We start from the raw sequence: 19,526 nt of genomic DNA on the forward strand, positions 1-19,526 counted from the left end.
TTATTAAAAAACTGCCCAAAGCTTCTGTGGCCGGACCCCCTTCACCTCCCACATGGACAAGATGGCTGCCGCAGCATTGAATGGGTTAATATCCGATGCTGCTGTGCTGAACAAGTTAAATCCCAGTACTAGGGAATGTAAAAATGTATTAAAGGGAATGTTTATTAATTTAAATATATATATTTAATGTATGGACGCTATGGGGCAGGTTAGTAACCGGCGAAAACTTTGAAAAAAGGGTCCGTGCGCTTGGAGTGTAAATATATTTATTTTCATATTGTTCCTGTGTTGATTTATTATGAGATTTTCTGAAGAAAGAAAATCCCATGCTAATTAAGCATTTGATCTGAGTGACCAACACATCTTTGTAGCCTGAATACACTGCAGGCGGTCGTTATCCTTTTAATCCTGTGTATCCTGTATCCTGTTAGATAGATAGAGAAACTATCTGGATAACATAACACCAAGTAATTTGGGAAATCACAGATTGATGTAAATTGTGTTAAGTTTCAATTGCATAGAATCCAAGTTTAGAGAATATATTACATATTGATGCTTAAAATTGAATGTGAGATCTCAGACTTGTGGTGTTGGGTATGGTCAGGGGACTGGCTTACCCCCTCCCAACCTGTATGCAGAAACTGTATAAAAAGCTGTATTTTGTATTTCAAGTGTTATATATCATCTGTACTTCTGGATGATCACTAGTACCGCTAACTAGTTTGTAACAATCCATATAAGGACCCTTTCTGAGCAATAATCATCACTGCTTTGACGCCTACTTACCTGCTGTAACTCCTGTAACCTACAGATTAGACCAATCTAATCTATTAGTCGACTGTTCTGAGGTTGGGACCCAACATCTAGTACCAACGCTATGCCAGCTACCTGCAGCTCTGGCCATTGTAAGATTATCACATCTCACGTGACCACATTAAGCAGTGACAGCGCGCCCGCTCTGGCAGGACAACACAAATCCTCGGATTACTCTTAGCTGTCTGTCAGAAGACAGAAGTTCCAGCGTCTGAAGAGAGGAGGAGCAGAAGACAGCCAGGTAAGTTCTGTCCAGAATATAAAGGAAGAGGATGTGATACAGGTGGCAACTGTGTAGGGGGAGGGGGGGAGATTACTGGTGTGGGGAGATGATTAATGACTCGGCAGTAATGGGTTTGAAGAACTGCCTGGGGGGGTGGAAATGAGTTGCCTGCAATGGATTGATGATTTTGTGTGTGCGGGGAAGTTAATTAACTACCTGCAGTAGTTTGATTATTGAGGTGGGGGGTGTAATGCACTGCCTGCAATGGGGTGATCAATTTGACTGGGGAGGGGGTTAATGAATTGCCTGCAGTGGGTTGAAGAATTGTGGGGGGAGGGGGGGGGGGCAATGCATTGGCTGCAACAGGTTGATGAATTTACCTAGGGGGTTTACTGAATTACCTGCAACTGTTGATGAACTAGCTAGTGGGGGGGGGGCGTTAATGGATTGGCTATGGAGGATTAATGGATTTGTTAAAGTGAGGTGATTAATTGGCTGGGGGATGGGTGAGCAAATAAGTGGTTGGGTGGGTGATATGAATGGGGTGTCAAACTTTCTAGTGGGGGTTTACAAAAATGACTGGGGTAGGTGATGAAATAGCTTGTATTAGCCTAGGGCGGCTAGAACCCTTAATCAGGATCTGGTAAATGATTAATAGCCACATACGCAAAACTTTTTTTGGGGGGCAAACTAAGGCAATATTATTAAAACAAGATGCATAAAATGCTGATTTGGTCCATACACAGAGCTGCGGAATATGTCAGCTTTCTATAAAGATTAATAGTCTTATAAAATGTTTCTGAACTGTGTGAAATATTGCAAATCTTATCAATCCATCTGATCTTTGAATGAGAACAGTCATCACCTAGGATTAAAATTCATGAATTTACAGAGGAATCCTGATTGGGAACGAGGTCTATTCTGTTCAATGCTTTTACAGGTTGCACAGGAAATTAAAGTCTTCCATAGCTCTCTGTAGTATCATGTTAACTCCAGAAATACGCTCTTTGCCAGCCATCCGAATTTCTGAAAATCCCACCTACTTCTTTGGCACTTGAAGGATTTCAAAATATTTCTTGTATGCATGAACCCATGTTGTGGCTCGCCATAATTTATAGCTTCCACAGCATGAGAACAGGTGGGAACAATCTTTCTTAGAAACCAGATGGTACGAGGTGGGATTGAATTCTTTGTGACAGAGAAACAAGTGTCTCCCGGGATCCTGTCATCTAATCGTATTTTTATTTCTGCTCTGACGTTTATTCTCATAAGAGAAACAAAAATCAAACAAACGGCACGTAGAGGTCTCTCTTAAAATGCACCTATAGCCTTTGCTGTGTGGAGACGGACACTTTGTGGGCTGAGCCATAAGAAAGGAGAAAGCAACTTATTAATCTACTAGGAACTTTGGGCTTCCTGATTCAGTGATGTCACAGTGATGTCACTAGATCTTAGTGAGTTGATTGGCTGAATTTTGGCTCAGAATAGAAATCGAATATAGAGAAATGGTTATCTGTGCTTCATTGGTTAGTATATATTATAGGCTTCCTGAAGGATATGGCTAGAGGAGGTGTGCGCTCCAACCCTCCCAGGTAACACAATACAGAAAAGACCCTAGGCACCAGAACAAACAATAAATGAGTAATGAATATCAGTTGTATAAACACAGACAAGTGGTAAAATCAAAGGTTATGTATTACAACCAAAACATATCATAACAGCCTCAGTGTACTGATAAAATAAGTACATATCAGTATATGAGTACATTAGGTACCCAATAGGTGAAATTGGTGGATAGTGTGCTTAAACAACAGGTAAATTCAGTATCGATATTCGAAAGAGGCTGAAAGACACAGCAATGATAATAAAAAAGTGATCTTAGGTCACCATAAAGTCAGGGCAGTAACGGCTGGCGTGGGGGAGCAGGTACCCAGTCACTTACCCCACTATAGGAGCTTCCCCGTGGTCTCCGTTCCTGTTCAATCCCCTCTGTGCCGTGTTCCGAGTCTGACTCCAGATGTGTTCCTGTCCGCGGCCACGTCTCCTTCCCTCTGCACATGTACATGGACGGTATTGGACTCAATAGCTGTTCCGTCCTCGCCGATTAGGTGGAAAGAGTAGGAGATAGGAATTGTAGGTTAATAATGGTGATAATGATACGCAACGCGTTTCGCCAGTTCTTGGCTTCCTCAGGGATAGTTGAATTGTGAAAGCAGCACCTCCTCTGTATAGTCTGGTAGATTTCCTAGCTACTTGCTGAGTGATTGCACTCTAAATACATACAGGTGTGCCGTGGTGCTAAGTTCCTACTAGTCCTGCCAATATATTGCTTCCCACTGGGGCTTCCCACTGGGGCGTTCTAACATGTAGATAACCCGTTTACTGTCACAAGTCAACTTGTTTTTGATCTTATAGGTTTCTCCTGTGGAGTTAGACATAAATTTCCTTACAGGTCTAGTATCTCGTTTTAGATTAGTTTTGCAGGCATGGCATCTGTTGCAGTAATAAAAGCTGCTCTCATTCTCTCTCAGCCAGATGCTTTCCAGGCTGAAAGGTTGTGTTAGGTTGTGTAACGCTTTTCACTTATCTGCTTTTAAGGTTGTCTCCCCGTTTGTATATGAAATTTGGTTTCTCTGATAGGACGTCCCTGAGCTTTTCATCACATAACAGAATGTCCCAATGCTTTCTAAATATGTTTTCTATCTTTCTAGCATCCTTACTGAATCTAGTGATGAAGGGCAGTTGGTTAGGGGCTGATTGGAATAGTTTCTCCTTTCTTTTTCCCCTTTAATCTCCAAAAAGTCCGCACATTACTCTTAATCTCAGTACTAAGATAAAACATTACATAAAATAATGGAAAGAGACACCTATCGGTAATACATATCATATCGCAGATATTTTACACAAGTGTTACAAAGCATAACAAACAAATCTGACAATAAAGCAGGAAGGATCTGGGGGCCACAGGTGAGAGCTTGGGGGGGCCACAGGTGAGAGCTTGGGGGGGCCACAGGTGAGAGCTTGGAGGGCTGCCTGTTGTCCATCACTGATCTAACATGACTGGGCCAAATTTCAGCAGATCAGGCTCCGACTAGAGTATATTTTCCCACTGTGTCAATTTCCACCAAAAAGTGTTGGGAAAGGCCCAAAAATTAATTCTGCTTCCTGTAATCGTTTGCCCCCTGGGTTTGTGTATAAATGAAAAGTATTTCATATTAGGAAAAGTTGGGAACCAGACAATTGACTATTGGATGAGTTCATTAGTAGTAGGTACAACACTGAACAATTCACACGTCAGAATCCAAGTCAGGATAGGCAAGAAACAATCAAGATTGATATCAAGGCCAGAGATCAAAGCACAGTAAATCCAAACAGAAATCACATCCAGGTACCCAAAAAGTAAACATAGAACAGGCAGTGAGCAAGCAGCAATACTGGTCTTATATAAATGCAAATCGTCTATCGCAATGTACCAGGTAAGCACTTACCCAACATTGCTTAAGTGTGACCTACCAACATGCCCAAACCAGGATTGAATTAATTACAGTTGCCATGATTGCTCTTTGGGGCCATGCCAAATATTATAGTGATCCATTAGTCTCCGATTTCCTGAAATCTCATTCTCCGAATGTTCCTTCTTCAAGAACAGAGAGAGAAACGCGAGTAGTCCCGGCTTATTGCAATAAAGATAAATGGAACAAACAAGGTATTTTAACAGTGGGAGGTAATTGGAATTGAGATGAAATTGACAATTTCTCTCCAAATTGACCAATAATCCTAGAACCATTTGTACTGATATATAATGATATTTTGTGGATTCCCAAATACTAACCAGGAAGATACCTATAGAAAATGTCCTGTATTGTAGGCGATTATCTCAAAAGTACCTTGTACTCAGTGACAGCCAAGCAAGATGATTCACACACTCGTACACCAGCCCCATCTTTAAACTTGTTTCTTTAGAAATACCATTCAGAGTGTAAGATCCTATGGTCGGGGAACTATATAAATCTGGTTCTATGTATTCTCTATGATCTGTTTGTTTTATACAGTGCTGTGGAATATGTTGACGCTATAACAGTACAGAATAATAATCACACACATGTACATCTCCCTTGTATAACATACATATGGAATACGACAGGACAACGTCTCTGATATGTGTAAGACTATTACAAGTGGATGTTATATGGTTACATTACATCCTGCAGTGTTTGTTGTTTTGTCTGTGTTTATGAATGTAGTCAGGGACACAACGGATTAATTTCATGTATACATGGAATTCACTTCCCCTATCTGGCCCCTCACAGGAAATGATACAGTTTCAGCCGCTACTGTAACTATGGCATTTGCTAAATAAAGTATTTTACCTTACATCAAACGTATAGTATATTACACACATAACCTCTGCTCTCTGTGGCATACTAACATACATGGGGATCTCTCTGGTTTAACATATTAATGGCCGTGTCTTGTCTATCAGGGACATGGGGATTAAAATTAAATATTATATATTAGCATTTTATAGGTCCCTACTATTTGTTCACTATCTGCTTGATAATTAAAGTGTAAGCTCTTTTGAGCAGAATTCTCTTATGTGTCTGGATGCCCCAGCAAAGGATATCGCCATTGATAACAGGCAATAGTTTTCATAGCCCCCGGGGCCTTTATTACATAGTGAGAAGCATTATATCCGTGAAAACTCCAAGTTATTGACAGAGAAAGCGCTTTTCTCCCATTGATAAATAGACCCCTAAACATTTCTCAGCACAGTGATAAGGATATCAGGTGTGATATAATGTAAATCTTCCTCACTGAGCTCTACAGCAGAAGACAGTTAAAAGAAAGAATTATAGGATCATTAAACACAAACTGAGTTAGCTTTATTATATAGCTACAGTACAACGCCATCAACAAAATTGCACCGACATACATCTCCCCACTGGTCTCAAAATATCTCCCAACTTGACACCTCCGTTCTGCACAAGATCTGCATCTCTCTTCTGCTCTCATCACTTCCTCCCATTCCCGATTACAGGACTTTTATCGGGCTGCACCCACTTTGTGGAATTTCTCTCCATCGCACAGTAAGACTTTCCTCTAGTCTTCAAACCTTCAAGTGTTCTCTGAAAACCCACCTCTTCAGACAAGCTTATAATATTCCTCAACCAGCATCTTAATCTCCCTAGGTTACCCTATTACCACCCTCTACACAGCTAACACAAGACAACAACCCTCTGATCAACATTGCTGTGTGACTGATCATATAACCCACTATGCACTCTTTAACCCTGTATTCTGGCTGGAGCAATATGCAATATGTAGCACTTACCCTTGTGTATGAAACTTCCATTGTCCGATAGACTGTAAGCTTGAGATCAGGGCCCTCTTACTGTTCTGACTGTATTACCCAGTTTTATCCCAATTTGTTCCCAATTTTAAAGTGATTGGCTGGCACTATACATATAAATATGGATGGCGATGACGATACAGTACTAACAACATATATATATATATATATCTTATATATAAAAGTCATTGATCTGTTTGTTAGTCTGTCTGGTTATGCATTCGGACGCCCCTGCACCGATTGGGATGAGACCAACGAGAGGTGGTCCATTTGGATCCTGGCCAGATTTTAGGGGGGTAAGATGTACGCTGGGCAGAACTTTGACCTGGGAAGCCTGTTCTGGGCCTTCTATTGGATGGATTTGAATGACATTTAAAATAAAAATAAAAATAAAAATAAAAACAAAAACGACACTGGGCAGCCACCCCATGGCTGTGTTGGAAGAGCTGCTAATTATTTTTAAAAGGTTGAAAGTTACATCCAACTCACTGATAACATAATAACTTGGAAAATTAAACCCGGGCAACACTGGGTACTTGGGGTATATACATACCCACACACACAGAATATACATGAGCTTATTAGATGAGGGCATGTTACAGGAACTTATGAGACATAATCATCCTGGGGAAGGAGGGTTGAATGTTTTCCCTATGTGACATCATTTTTCTGCAAATGCACAAGTGATACGGAGAAATGCGTGGTATCAGCTGCATGAGTGTGGTAATCAGGATATATCCTATACTTTCCATGCGGAGCCATTTGCACCTTGTATTTTTACCGAAATTTGGCATTTATCGGCACAACTCGACCACTATGATGTAAACAAAGACACAAAAGTAACCGGTATGAAGGACAGCCCAGATATCTATACTCACGTGATTAGTTTGAGACTTGAGTGAGGATTAACCTGAGCAGAATTTTTGGAGAAAAATTGACACGTTTACATTAATGATGGGGGTAGAGGGAGGGGTTTGAATATGTTTATACAATTTTCACAATATGCGTTTAAAGTCAAATACACAATTCTGGAGATGTAGGCAGTTGAGGTTTTGAGATTCCAAATGCCACAATGTGGATGGGAATCTATGAATGTACTAGATGGACCATTGGGCACATCTACACACAAAGGAAGGTTTCCAGTCGTTTGCAAATTATCTTTAAGATGAAGCATTTGGTGAGGTAGATAACATAGTACAGTATGAAAATAGCTAAAATCTTGTTAGGGAATGGTCCGTTAGCTGCGTATGCACACGTGACATTATGGATAATATATATGACAATGTACATGTTGGGTCTGAATTATTAAGGAATGTAAATGCAGATATCTGCTGTATTTTGCGTAAAATCACTCTGCTCATACCCAGAACCGGACCGTAAGTCAGTGAACAAAGCAACATTCAATTTGTCTTCAAGCACAAATGACCTTTACTACAACCTACAATTTCATGGACAGAACGGGGAGGGTACAGGGCGAATGCACGTGGTCAATGTACAGTAAGTGTGCGCCAAGCTGGAGCGCACTCAGCGGCATCCGATTCAAGCTTTGGGCATCTCTCAGGTACGTGATTTCCAGTCATATCACCTGCACCAGCTGCAGGTCAGGTGTAAGTGCTGATTACTAGTGATGACGGCTGTGTATACAGCTAGAACATGTGTTTGTAATCAGGAGCAACTGTAACAATGTATTTTATGTACAGTAAACATTTATAACATTCTAAAGTATTTTATGGGGAGGAAAAACACTTTTCATTTTTATGTTTAATGACTATATTATTAACAGGTGACAGTAATTGAATCGTTTTATTTTTTTTCTGTGTTCCTTTGTGGCTTTTGTGTATTGTACCGTACGTATCCTGCAGTGTGATGTCTGTAAGAGCAGAGCGGACTTAGACCCGTATTCATCACCAGACGTATCTTCACCTCCGCTCCTTGTTGAATATGCGTATACCTGATGTACCTGCGTTTTTTAAAAAAAATGCACATTACTCTCGTTTTTCCTACTGAATGAGGCCACTATGTCAACTTCCTTTATGGCCAGCGAGCGGCACGCTGTGTGCGGCAAGTGTTGCGTTGCACCATAATTTTTTATTTTCAGTTTATAAAATTACATCATTTTGCCGGAGGTGGGGGAGAAAGCAATGATTTGATTCCAGCTCTATTTATATAGTACGGCAGGTTTACAGCATGTGTTTGTAATACTGAACACACCTTGAAATTCTCTACTTTCCACCATCAAATCATTTGCCCAGGCTAATAGAATTCTAAGTGGTTTATTGAATTATTGAAATAACCAGCGCTTGCTTTCCTTCCTGGCACCCATGCACTTGGCTGGATTAAAAAGTGCTGAACGAGGTTACGGTAAAGAGATTGCTTGGCATAAACACTGTAATACCACTTACCACAGCCACCTTATCGGTCTCTATCTGTGACATCACCGCTACAAGAAGCGCTCAGTGCCAAACGTATATGTGTAAACTAACAGAGGAAGAGACATGACGTGAAACTGGCAACGTGCAGCGAATGCAGGAGAGCCAACAGAAGACCGCAGTGAAACACGAAGGAACAAACGTCAATGAGCGCTCGCTTAGTCAAATAAACATATTAAGTAAATGACACAGTGTATACAATTAAGTACATTAATCAAATAATTTTTCTGTGGCACGGGCAGCAGTTTCAACAATGTGGAATGTGAACGGTCATTATATAGAACAGAATGCAATGAGGAAGCACCTGAAACACAAGTTTACATCTATTTATATAGTGTAAATCGTTTGGTTGTACTCTACAAATTAGTGATGACTAGGCGTGATATAGCAATGTTTTTTATTAATTTCACCGCATATGGCTACCACCAGTCATTTTTTAGAAGTGCCGGTATGGAGATTCGATAGTGTTTTTAATTTAATGTTTCTAAAAAATTACAAATGCTTTTAACTGCCTCTAGTTGGGAATGTGAAAATGTGGGAGCAAAGGTTCAGTAGGAAAATAGAATATATAGAAAGTCAAGTATGTGACAATAATGTCCACTTACTTTTAAGTCCCTGGATCCTGGTGTGTTGTGCGGTTAGTATTGTCCAGTATGCGAAGGGAGGTGTTGCCCAGAGCTTGAAGAAGTAACCCCCTCCTCTATCCTGATGTGCCATTTGGAGTGCCGTTTTGCATTTCCGGATTGCTCCAGAGCAGACGGCACTGGTGCATCTACGGAAGCCTGAAACTCCCAAGAAGGTCAGGAACGCGTTTCACCCCATGCTCCTCCCATAATATCTGATCGATTAATGTTGCGCTTACATGTTCTGCAAGCAAAGTGCCTGCTTGTACAGCATGTGAGCAACTTCAATTGGAGTGGGGTGAAAAAGTGCTGATATAACATACGAGCACATACCGAACCCCTTCAAGCACCCGCCACCACTTTTTAAACCTAAATTCTTTAACAAACATTAAAACAAAGTGGAAAAAATAAAAACATTTCCACAGCGTAAACCAGTTAATTTTGTAATATCTGTTTGGCATGCAGAGCAAAACAGAAACGGCGCTTGCAGCCATTTCACATTTTCTGTAGGGGAGTGTGTATTAGAGGGATTACTCAATTTCCTGTAGAGTGAGTGAAGGATGAGGTGTCTTTTTTCGTCTTCATAAAACCCTCATTCTTTACCTTGTTGCACTGACTTCGATGACCGTGATTTCCTCATAGAAAGTAACGAAAGTAAATAACTAGTCAGAGCAGGGGGGCTTTTATGCATTATATTCACATTAATGAGATACAATAGACTGAACAAATGTTCAAAACAGTTTTCAGCATAATTTTTGGCAAAAATAAATGACAGCGTAAAGTTCGGTTGTCGTCTAAAACATGACTACAGCAAAGCTTAAGGAAAGTGGTGTTACCGTTATTTACATCACTAAAACAGCAGAGCTGACAAACCAAACTTTTATAAATAGGAGGCTTAAGGCTCAGTGCATATGGGTTTTATATTCCATTACAAACAACATGATAGGTGTGAACAGTGTTAAGTTTTATTGGGTAATGTAAATACATTGTGATTATCAGAGTATACAGCTATCTCATGTGATCATAATGTGCAGTTTCACATAAAATGCAATTTGCATTCTCAGTTCCTTTTCAAGCCAGCGTCACAGACGAGATTGGCATCAGTAATAAGCTGGATCAGGTTATTAATAATAGCTACATGCATGTTTGAGGAGATCCTGAAAAGAAGCAGTGCTGAGGGTGTTTGAGGAGTACAAAAACCATTTCAACAACAGCGCCCCAACAATCAATTATAGAATAGTAGCTGTAAAATAAATTAAGCCAAAGAATATAACAGAACTATTAGTTCACTGTAACTGGTTGGTATATTAAATCTGTAATCTTGAATGTTAATATGTATGAACCGCTGTAAATTCTCAAGTTAAAATAATTTCTGTATATTGAACACAGGATTGTTATCCAAATCAACAACACATATAATGTAATGTAGACTCTTCTTACAATTCTAATAGAACAGCAATATTAATATTACACAATATTCCCATATAGTGCGGCTGTATTTTATTACATTATAAATCACTGACCCAGGATTGATTTACTATGTATGTCAGACATCACGGTAACATAGATGGACCCGAAATAATATAAAATTACAAACATTGTTTTATTCACTCTTCAAACACATTAGGAGCAGTATAGAATAACAAAGGCTGCAATGCATTGTATGACAAGCATTAACTTATAAAGTTATGATCTAAACCGGAAACCACATAATATCCCCACAAATTATAATGAATGCATTGTCAATATTATTAAAATATATACAATTAAACTAGTACCTACCAGATTTATGACTCAAATACAGCACTGGTTAGAATAAATCTGCTAAGAAGCAAATCTCCCACATAAAGAACATACTAATATTACCAGATTTAACTAATTAGGACCAAATATATGTCAGAGACCTAATATTAGTAGATGTAGCTTTAGCACAGTATAATACGGTGGCACTATTTACTGTTCGGTACTATGTATCAAATAAGTTATAATTTAAACTGGCAACTAATATCCCCACAGAATATAACAAGTAAGTGAATTATTATAGTTATTGAGATCTATATATCGAACTATACTAATGTCCATCACATTTCTCACTACTTGTACTGCTAATAATATTTGTTATAATAAAGCAACTAACAATCTCCATCAGAAAGAACATACCTAAGATTACTAGATGCAACTAATTAGGACTAACAATATGTTGTATAGTAATGCAGACATAATAATATAGGGAACGTTAGGGGCGGGCTGGCCCGGGGGGCAGCGCCCCCCACGGCTCGCTCAGTCTTACCGCTGTTAGGGCCGGGTCGCGTCATCAATGACGCGGCCGCATCGCGAGTCATGTGATGCGGCCACCTGTGCGCCTCCCGGGCTGAAATCTGCCAGCCCGCGCCTGGGGAACGTGTAAAAGTGCTCATATTACTAATATTATAAACATGTAAGCAAAACAGAAAAGGAAAAAATGGAGAATGGGGAGATGGTACTTAATTATTTGTATTTAAATATGGAGAACAACGGTCTCAATGGATTGGATATAATATTGCATGATTAAATATCCAGAAAGTCTCTCTTTGGGATAATTTATAAATGTATCTCAGCCTCTAGAATTTCAAATGATAACGATTAGTGCTTAAATCATTAATTATGTATAGAGAGCATGTCTTCATCCCACATAAAAAGATCATCTATATATTGTCCACAGAATACCAGGATCATCCCAAATGTACTAATTTTCAAATATCCCCATATAGAGGTTGGGGAAGCTTGGGGCAAACCTTGGACCCATGGCTGTGCCTAAAACTTGTATTTAAAAAAAACTGTTAAAAAAAACCTAACAAAATAATTGTGAAGTAATATATATATATATATATATATATATATATAAAACCTAATCTAGCATCAAAGTATACTGTCTTTTTGTGATCACAGCATCATTGTTTAGAAAATTTTGAACAGCTACAATACTTTCATTGTATGGTATATATGTTTAAATTGCTTGCACATCACACGTCAACCAGTAATAAGTATTCTTCTATTTGATATATTTTGTGAGGACTTCTGTAATATCTTTAAGGTTATATCTCAAAGAGACAACATGAGGTTGCAAAAAATGATCACCAAAAATCTAAATACTAGATGTGAGACCAGATGCTGAAATTATAGGGCTATCGGTTGTGGCCGGATCCAGTATTACATTTACATGCTTCATCCATTTCGTATTAAAGTTAACAGATTTCAGATGCAACACACCGACCAGTTACTAAATAGTGGTTATTTTCAATGTCTTGTGTTCTTGTTAAAACAAACGGACCTGAACAACCAGACATTGACCTAAAAGTTGGTAAAGTATATTGAGTTACTATTTGGTACATAAGATGTAAGACCAGTTTCTACCCTCTGTATCTGACAGACAATGAAAATGACTGTGTAAGTTCCACGGGATTATGGTAAGATTTAATTTTCCTGGGCCTTTGCCTGAAGAGTACGGACGACATTGTATTATTCCATACTCCGTTCTTGAATTTGTAGACTGTGTTTCGTTGACAACTAGGAACACTTGTCATCCGTCTGTCAGTCTGAGTGAACACAAGAAAACAGGCACTGCAATACATAGTATGAAAGTGACCCCAGCAGACTGATCAACTAATTAAATAAGGCAAAATACACATATAAAAGTACATGAAAGTATAAAGTTGTTTAAATTGTAGTCATGGTTAAAAAGGGGCCTTATGCACTTTCATTTCTTAATTCATCCAACTGATAATAAGATGATTTGCAAACAATTGTTAAATAGATTTCTGCTTTTTTTCTGGAAAACTAAGCATATATTACAGCTGGTTATCTACTTATGCCCTGGAGATTTCTGCTGACCAACATCAATTCAATTTGAAAAGACGGCAGTCTGAGCTCACGACCATAGACCTTGGCAGGCAGCCAAGACTGCTGTTAGCTTTCTATGTTGTGGTAACAATGTGGCAGTTTTCTACAAGAGAGTTAACTCTCTGAGACGGTTAGTACCTTACTGGTTAGAATAACTGGAAACATTTCAGACACTGCAGTCATTTCATTGGTAGAGATACAAGGGGAGGGATAAATGACTATATATTATTGGAGAGAAATACAGATTTCAAATATCTGCATACATCGGGTATATTAAGTAGAAATTGGACTGAATTGCATAAATAGATCCAGTAACTCAGGATGACCAATATTACATCTCATATACTCTTAATCCAGTTATATACGGTATAAATAATTCATATAGTAAATCAAATATTCGTAATGGCAGTTTCATGCATCAATACACACAGATAATTGAATGTAAATTCCGCATCATTAACACTTACTGACGATATCTATAAAGACATTATATATTCCTTTATATACAGAACTATATTTACAACATAAAGTACAGGTAATAATTTTGCCTGGCACTGCTGTAAACTGTGTGTATTGTATGTAAACATCAGAACCATCCTGTGCGGGCAGGACGACAATCCCCCACACACAGGTCTAGAGAAGTTTTCTCATCCTGCGAGTCTGTTTGTCAATCTTGAGAACGGCTCTGTCAGCGGAAGAATTGATCTCGTCCAGCGCTTCATCCTGACGCTCCAGCTCGCTCTCTGCGTCCAGCGCTATGCTCTTCAGCTTCATCAATATCTGCAATAGGAGACATGCGTCATTACTACAATGTGGGGCGTCCTCAGGCAAGTGGGCAGATATTGCAGAATGACCCCCATAGCTGATAATATCATCAAAATCGGCCAATAGCAGTCATTTAACTTCAGGTGCCCGTGTTAGTCATTTAATCAACCCTGAGATGCCATAAGAGATCTGACTGCTTGGCCCCAGTGCCAAACGTCTGACTTACGTCAAATTTGGGCACCTATGCGTGTGGGCAAATTGCGTATATATGTATACACACACACACACACACATATACAGTATGGGCCTGATTCATTAAGTAAAGTACAGCACAGTAACTTTGAACCTTGACAAAACCATGTTACAATGCAAGGAGGATCAAATTAGTTTATTATTTTGCACATAAGATTAATACTAGCTGCTTTGTCATGTAGCACACAAATACTTGATAGCTTTATTTTTACACTGACATTTAAAGTTGATCTAGGACATGCCCTACCCAAACTATAAATCTGTCCCCAAATTTAAAATTTACCTCCCCCTCCAATGCAACATAGTTTTGCCAAGGTGCAAAGTTACTTATTTTTTTCTTCCCTTTCCTTAATGAATCAGGCCCTATATATCCCAGAGATTAGGCCATGCTCAACAAAATTTAAACAGTGAGAGAATAGTGCAGGCCTGGCTAACCTGCAGCTCTTCAGGTGTTGTGAAACTACAAGACCCAGCATACCCTGCCAGTTATCGGCTGGCTATATGCTGGCAAAGAATGCTGGGGCTTGTAGTTTCCCAACAGCTAGAGAGCCACAGTTTGGCCAAGTCTGTAACAGTACAAGGCACGCTGTGCCCTAACCCCCCTAACAGAACAAACTCACGTTATTGTGTCTCACTAAAACCCCATAAAATCTGCCCTTACAGACATGAGGGGCATCTAATTATAGATCATAACAGTAGTCGACATGTATTCCATCACACAAATAAATCAAGCTATAAAAACAATCCTTCTCTTTTATTATATAACTTTATTTTATCATCCGGTCAGAGCGTAGATTCTGTCTCATGATGCGATCAGACCTGACGTGATCTTAGAACATAAGAGTGCTCAGAATATCATTGTTCTATTACTAGTGTGTGTGTCTGTGTGTGTGTATATATATATATATATATGTGTGTGTGTGTGTGTATATATATATATATATATATATATACATATACAAGTTAACCCGTGCATGATACTCATGCATTCTAGTCAAATCAAGCTACTTAAGGTGTTAAAAAGGTTCTTGTCATGCATTTGGGCCTAGCCCAGGCCTCCTCAGGGGAAGAGCGTTACATCCTGACGCAAGCGCCCTTTTTAACGTGGTTTTGTCCACATGTCACCACATCATCATTTTTCTCCATCACCTCATCCTTCATCTTCATCGCCACATCCTTCATCAAGCTACTTAAGGTGTTAAAAACTCCCCACTGTCACCCCTGGCAACCACCAACCACTCCCAACTGTCACTTCTCCTTCAAGAAATATAAAGGTCAGTGTATAACTCTGCCCAGCAGTTGGCGCTGCAGCTTGTTTTTTTTTTTTTTTTTTTCACACACGCCACTAGGCATTTATATAGTAGATATATATGTGTGTGTGTGTGCACTGAGACTAACAGAAACACAATTAAATTCTTTTTTCAGCACACGAATCCTATCAAGTTTATCAGGATTATAATTATTCTGTTGCTTCCAAATCTTTCAATGAAAATATATTTTTATTAAAATTCATAGTATTGCCTCCTATGGGAACTTGTACTCTGACGCTGCAATTCACTCTTTATAGAATATCTCACTATATAACTGTACGGTATAATACACAGGTAACAGGTGAGATCACAGGTAAAGTAGGATAGAACACTCCATAAAATAACTATTATTAAAGATAGTATTAATAATAATCGTAATAATCTCACTATATAACTATACAGAATAATAAGTATCACAGATAACAGGTGAGCTAGGACACCATTCTCGCATAATATCTCACCATATAACTACAGTATAATACAGGGTAACATGTAAAGGTGACATAACAGGTTATATTACTTAGCACACATAAGTACATATATATATATATATTATACAGTAACACCTGTGCGGCGGTAGACTTCAGAAAGGTCACAGGACAGGTGTAACACGCAGACTGCCACCTACACTCGGCCTCTGATCAAGGCTGACGCTCTACAACAAAGAGGCCGCAGCCGTCCAGCATCCAGTCACTGATTTAACAGATATTAATCAGATAAGACAGAAGGCGGTGGGTGGAAACGCCGATCTCTCCCCACATTTTGGGAGCTGACGTTGGTTTGCTTTGTACCCACAGGTCCGACCTTCTAAATGATTTACAACACAATACAGAGTCTGCCGTCTTTCATCTCGAAAACCTCTCGGCAATAACATTGCAGTGAGCCTGTCGTTTATATCTGATAAGGAGTAAACGGATTAGCACTGGCTATATGGAGGCTGTATTAATGATTACAACCGTCCTGTTCAAAAGAGAAACTCTCATTTAGAAACTATCAACAATAGTTGAAATCTGCTGGAGAACTCCATCATGTTAACATTTCTTTGCAGTAGTTTGAAACCTACAAGTTAAATGAAAAATTAACAAAACTTTCTAGTGAAGGGAAAGAATAAGTGAATGATAATTAGGTCTCCTTATGATGTTCCTATTCTGCAAAATGTCTGTTCAGGAAAATTTAAAGGGCTCGCTTTCCAATTATATGTAAAGTTACAAACCTACGGTTATATATGTTGTCTTTTACTCTGATCTTGACCTATTTAAAAAAAACTTTTGTTGCCGTCAAAACCTCTTTGTGACCAGTTACTGCAGCTCTGGTGAACAAGAATATTTTCTGGGGCCCAACAGTGGCCCTTGGTGCCCCCATGAGACAGCACGTTACCCCTATAAGGTAAGCATGAGATTACATTATGAGATCAGCAAACGAGATTGGTCATAGTGTCCAAGCATTAGATCCCCCTATTGCTGATTAGCCTCAGTGAGACCTCTATAAATGCAGCAGAAGCTCTCAATATTCAATATTGGGCAGCACGGTGGCTCAGTGGTTAGCACTTCTGCCTCACAGCACTGGGGTCACGAGTTCGATTCCCGACTATGGCCTTATCTGTGTGGAGTTTGTATGTTCTCCCCGTGTTTGCGTGGGTTTCCTTGGGGTGCTCCGGTTTCCTCCCACAATCCAAAAACATACTGGTAGGTTAATTGGTTGCTATCAAATTGACTCTAGTCTGTGTGTCTGTCTGTCTATCTGTGTGTGTGTATGTTAGGGAATTTAAACTGTAAGCTCCAATGGGGCAGGGACTGATGTGAGTGAGTTCTCTGTACAGCGCTGCGGAATTAGTGGCGCTATATAAATAGCTGATTATGATGATGATGATGATATTCAGCATAATGAAGTTATAAGCAAGTGATTTAACGACTTACAGACTTTCCAAATCTCTACCAATGCAAAAATAAACCAAATGACATTGCTGAGGCCTTTGGGAACATGAAAAACATACGGCAATTAGGAATTCATTTGACACCTTCAGAAAGTTCAACAATGTAAAGTGCTTTAAGCCCAAATGGGAGAAAGGCACAATATAAATAATAAGCATTATTAAATATAAGCAGCTTTGTCATGCTGGGACTTGTAGTTCCAGTGGTGGAGGTAAACATGTCGCCAGCCTGTGATACAAGCTATCCAGGTGCTGCATGGTAAGAAGCCCTGCACTTTCCACAGCAGCGTCCGCTCAGGATACATGTAGATACATAGTGACACAGCAGAGATCTGTCATATTCCTGGCTGCAGCAGACACAAACAAACGGCCACATGCAGATGTACGGGGGAATTTCTGGGGTCTGAAGTCTGGCCAAACCTTAAAGAAATGGGCAACGGCTATTTCTGAATCCAGAATGATGACAGGCTGTCTAGTCGAGGGAAAGCGCAAATGCTGCTAACCACTAAGGACGTCTCTCTCTCCCCCGTCCCAGATGTAAGCAAAGGATCAACTTTTCCAAATGTCAAATTATAATGAGGAGATGACAATGGGTTGGAGACAGCCACAAAGCAATAGAAACAATAATTAGTCCATTTAATTATAATTTAAAACTATTGACAAACAAACATTTTGATGGTATGTTTTTTTTTTCAAATCCTCTTTCCCAGAGAAGAGAAGAGAATAATATACATTATATTAATGTAGCTCTACGGCGATGACATCAAGAACATTACAACTGATGAGCAACGCTTTGGGTTCAGTTATAGTGTTTGGCATCCTTGCAGTCTTTTCAAATAACTCACAATTTCCTTTAAACATAACATTGAATTAACAACAGTATTTGCTCTCCACAATTGTCTGTTAATATTACAGAACCTTTGTTTTTATTCTAAATAATACTGTATATCAATTTATATCTGAAAACTAAAAGAAAACGGCACTGACAAAATTATTGATAGACTTAATATCATCATCATTTATTTATATAGCGCCAGCAAATTCCGTAGCGCTGTACAATTGGGAACAAACATTTATAAGACAATACTGGGTAATACATACAGACAGAGAGGTAAGAGAACCCTGCTCACAAGCTTACAATCTATGGGACAATGGGAGTTTGAAACACAAGGGCATGTGCTACATCATATTGCACACTGGACCAGCTAGAATGCAAAGGTAAAAGTACTGAGTGGGCTGTGTGATCAGTCACACAGCAATGTTGGTCAGAGGGTTGTTGTCTTGTGTAAGCTGTGTAAAGGGTGGTAATAGGATAACCTAGGGAGATTAAGATGGTGGTTGAGGAATATTATAAGCTGCCTGAAGAGGTGGGTTTTCAGAGAACGCTTGAAGGTTTGGAGACTAGAGGAAAGTCTTACTGTGCGAGGGAGGGAATTCCACAAAGTGGGTGCTGCCCGAAAAAAGTCCTGTAACTGAGAATGGGAGGATGTGATGAGAGTGGAAGAGAGACGCAGATCTTGTGCAGAACGGAGGTGTCGAGTAGGGAGATATTTTGAGACCAGTGAGGAGATGTATGTTGGTGCAATTATGTTGATGGCCTTGTATGTTAGTAGAAGAATTTTATAAACAAATTTAACCAAACACCTCAGAACAGTCCAACGTCTTGCCTTGAACCATTCCTGGGGGAAGTTTTGAAGTGTGTTTGGGGTCGTGGTCCTGCTGGAAGTCCCAAGGGAGACCCAGCTTTCTGACACTGGGATCAACATTGTGCTCCAAAATCACCTGGTAATCCCCAAGTTTCATGATGCTCGCACTGGTTCAAGACACCAAGTACCAGATGCAGCAGAGCAACCACAAAACATCACTGAACCTCCTCCATGTTGGTAGGGGAAGGATTTCTTTTCATTTTGCTTTCTGTAAACATAAGGATGATGTGCTTTACCAAACAGCTC

General features: G+C 39.4%; 1 protein-coding gene across 2 annotated transcripts in view; it reads right to left on the reverse strand.

Annotated features, from left to right (window-relative positions):
- Positions 1-10,381: 10,381 nt before the first annotated feature.
- The window catches only part of SNAP47 (synaptosome associated protein 47), a 37,144-nt gene continuing 27,999 nt past the window's right edge, over positions 10,382-19,526 (reverse strand). For both annotated transcript variants that reach the window (XM_075214154.1, XM_075214155.1), the window contains exon 6: positions 10,382-14,097. In XM_075214154.1, the coding sequence (XP_075070255.1) occupies positions 13,951-14,097 (147 nt within the window). In that variant the 3' untranslated portion in view covers positions 10,382-13,950. The remainder of the gene's footprint in view (positions 14,098-19,526) is intronic.

The sequence above is a fragment of the Mixophyes fleayi genome, chromosome 5 (assembly GCF_038048845.1).
Source record: "Mixophyes fleayi isolate aMixFle1 chromosome 5, aMixFle1.hap1, whole genome shotgun sequence".
Taxonomy (NCBI): Eukaryota; Metazoa; Chordata; class Amphibia; order Anura; family Limnodynastidae; genus Mixophyes; species Mixophyes fleayi.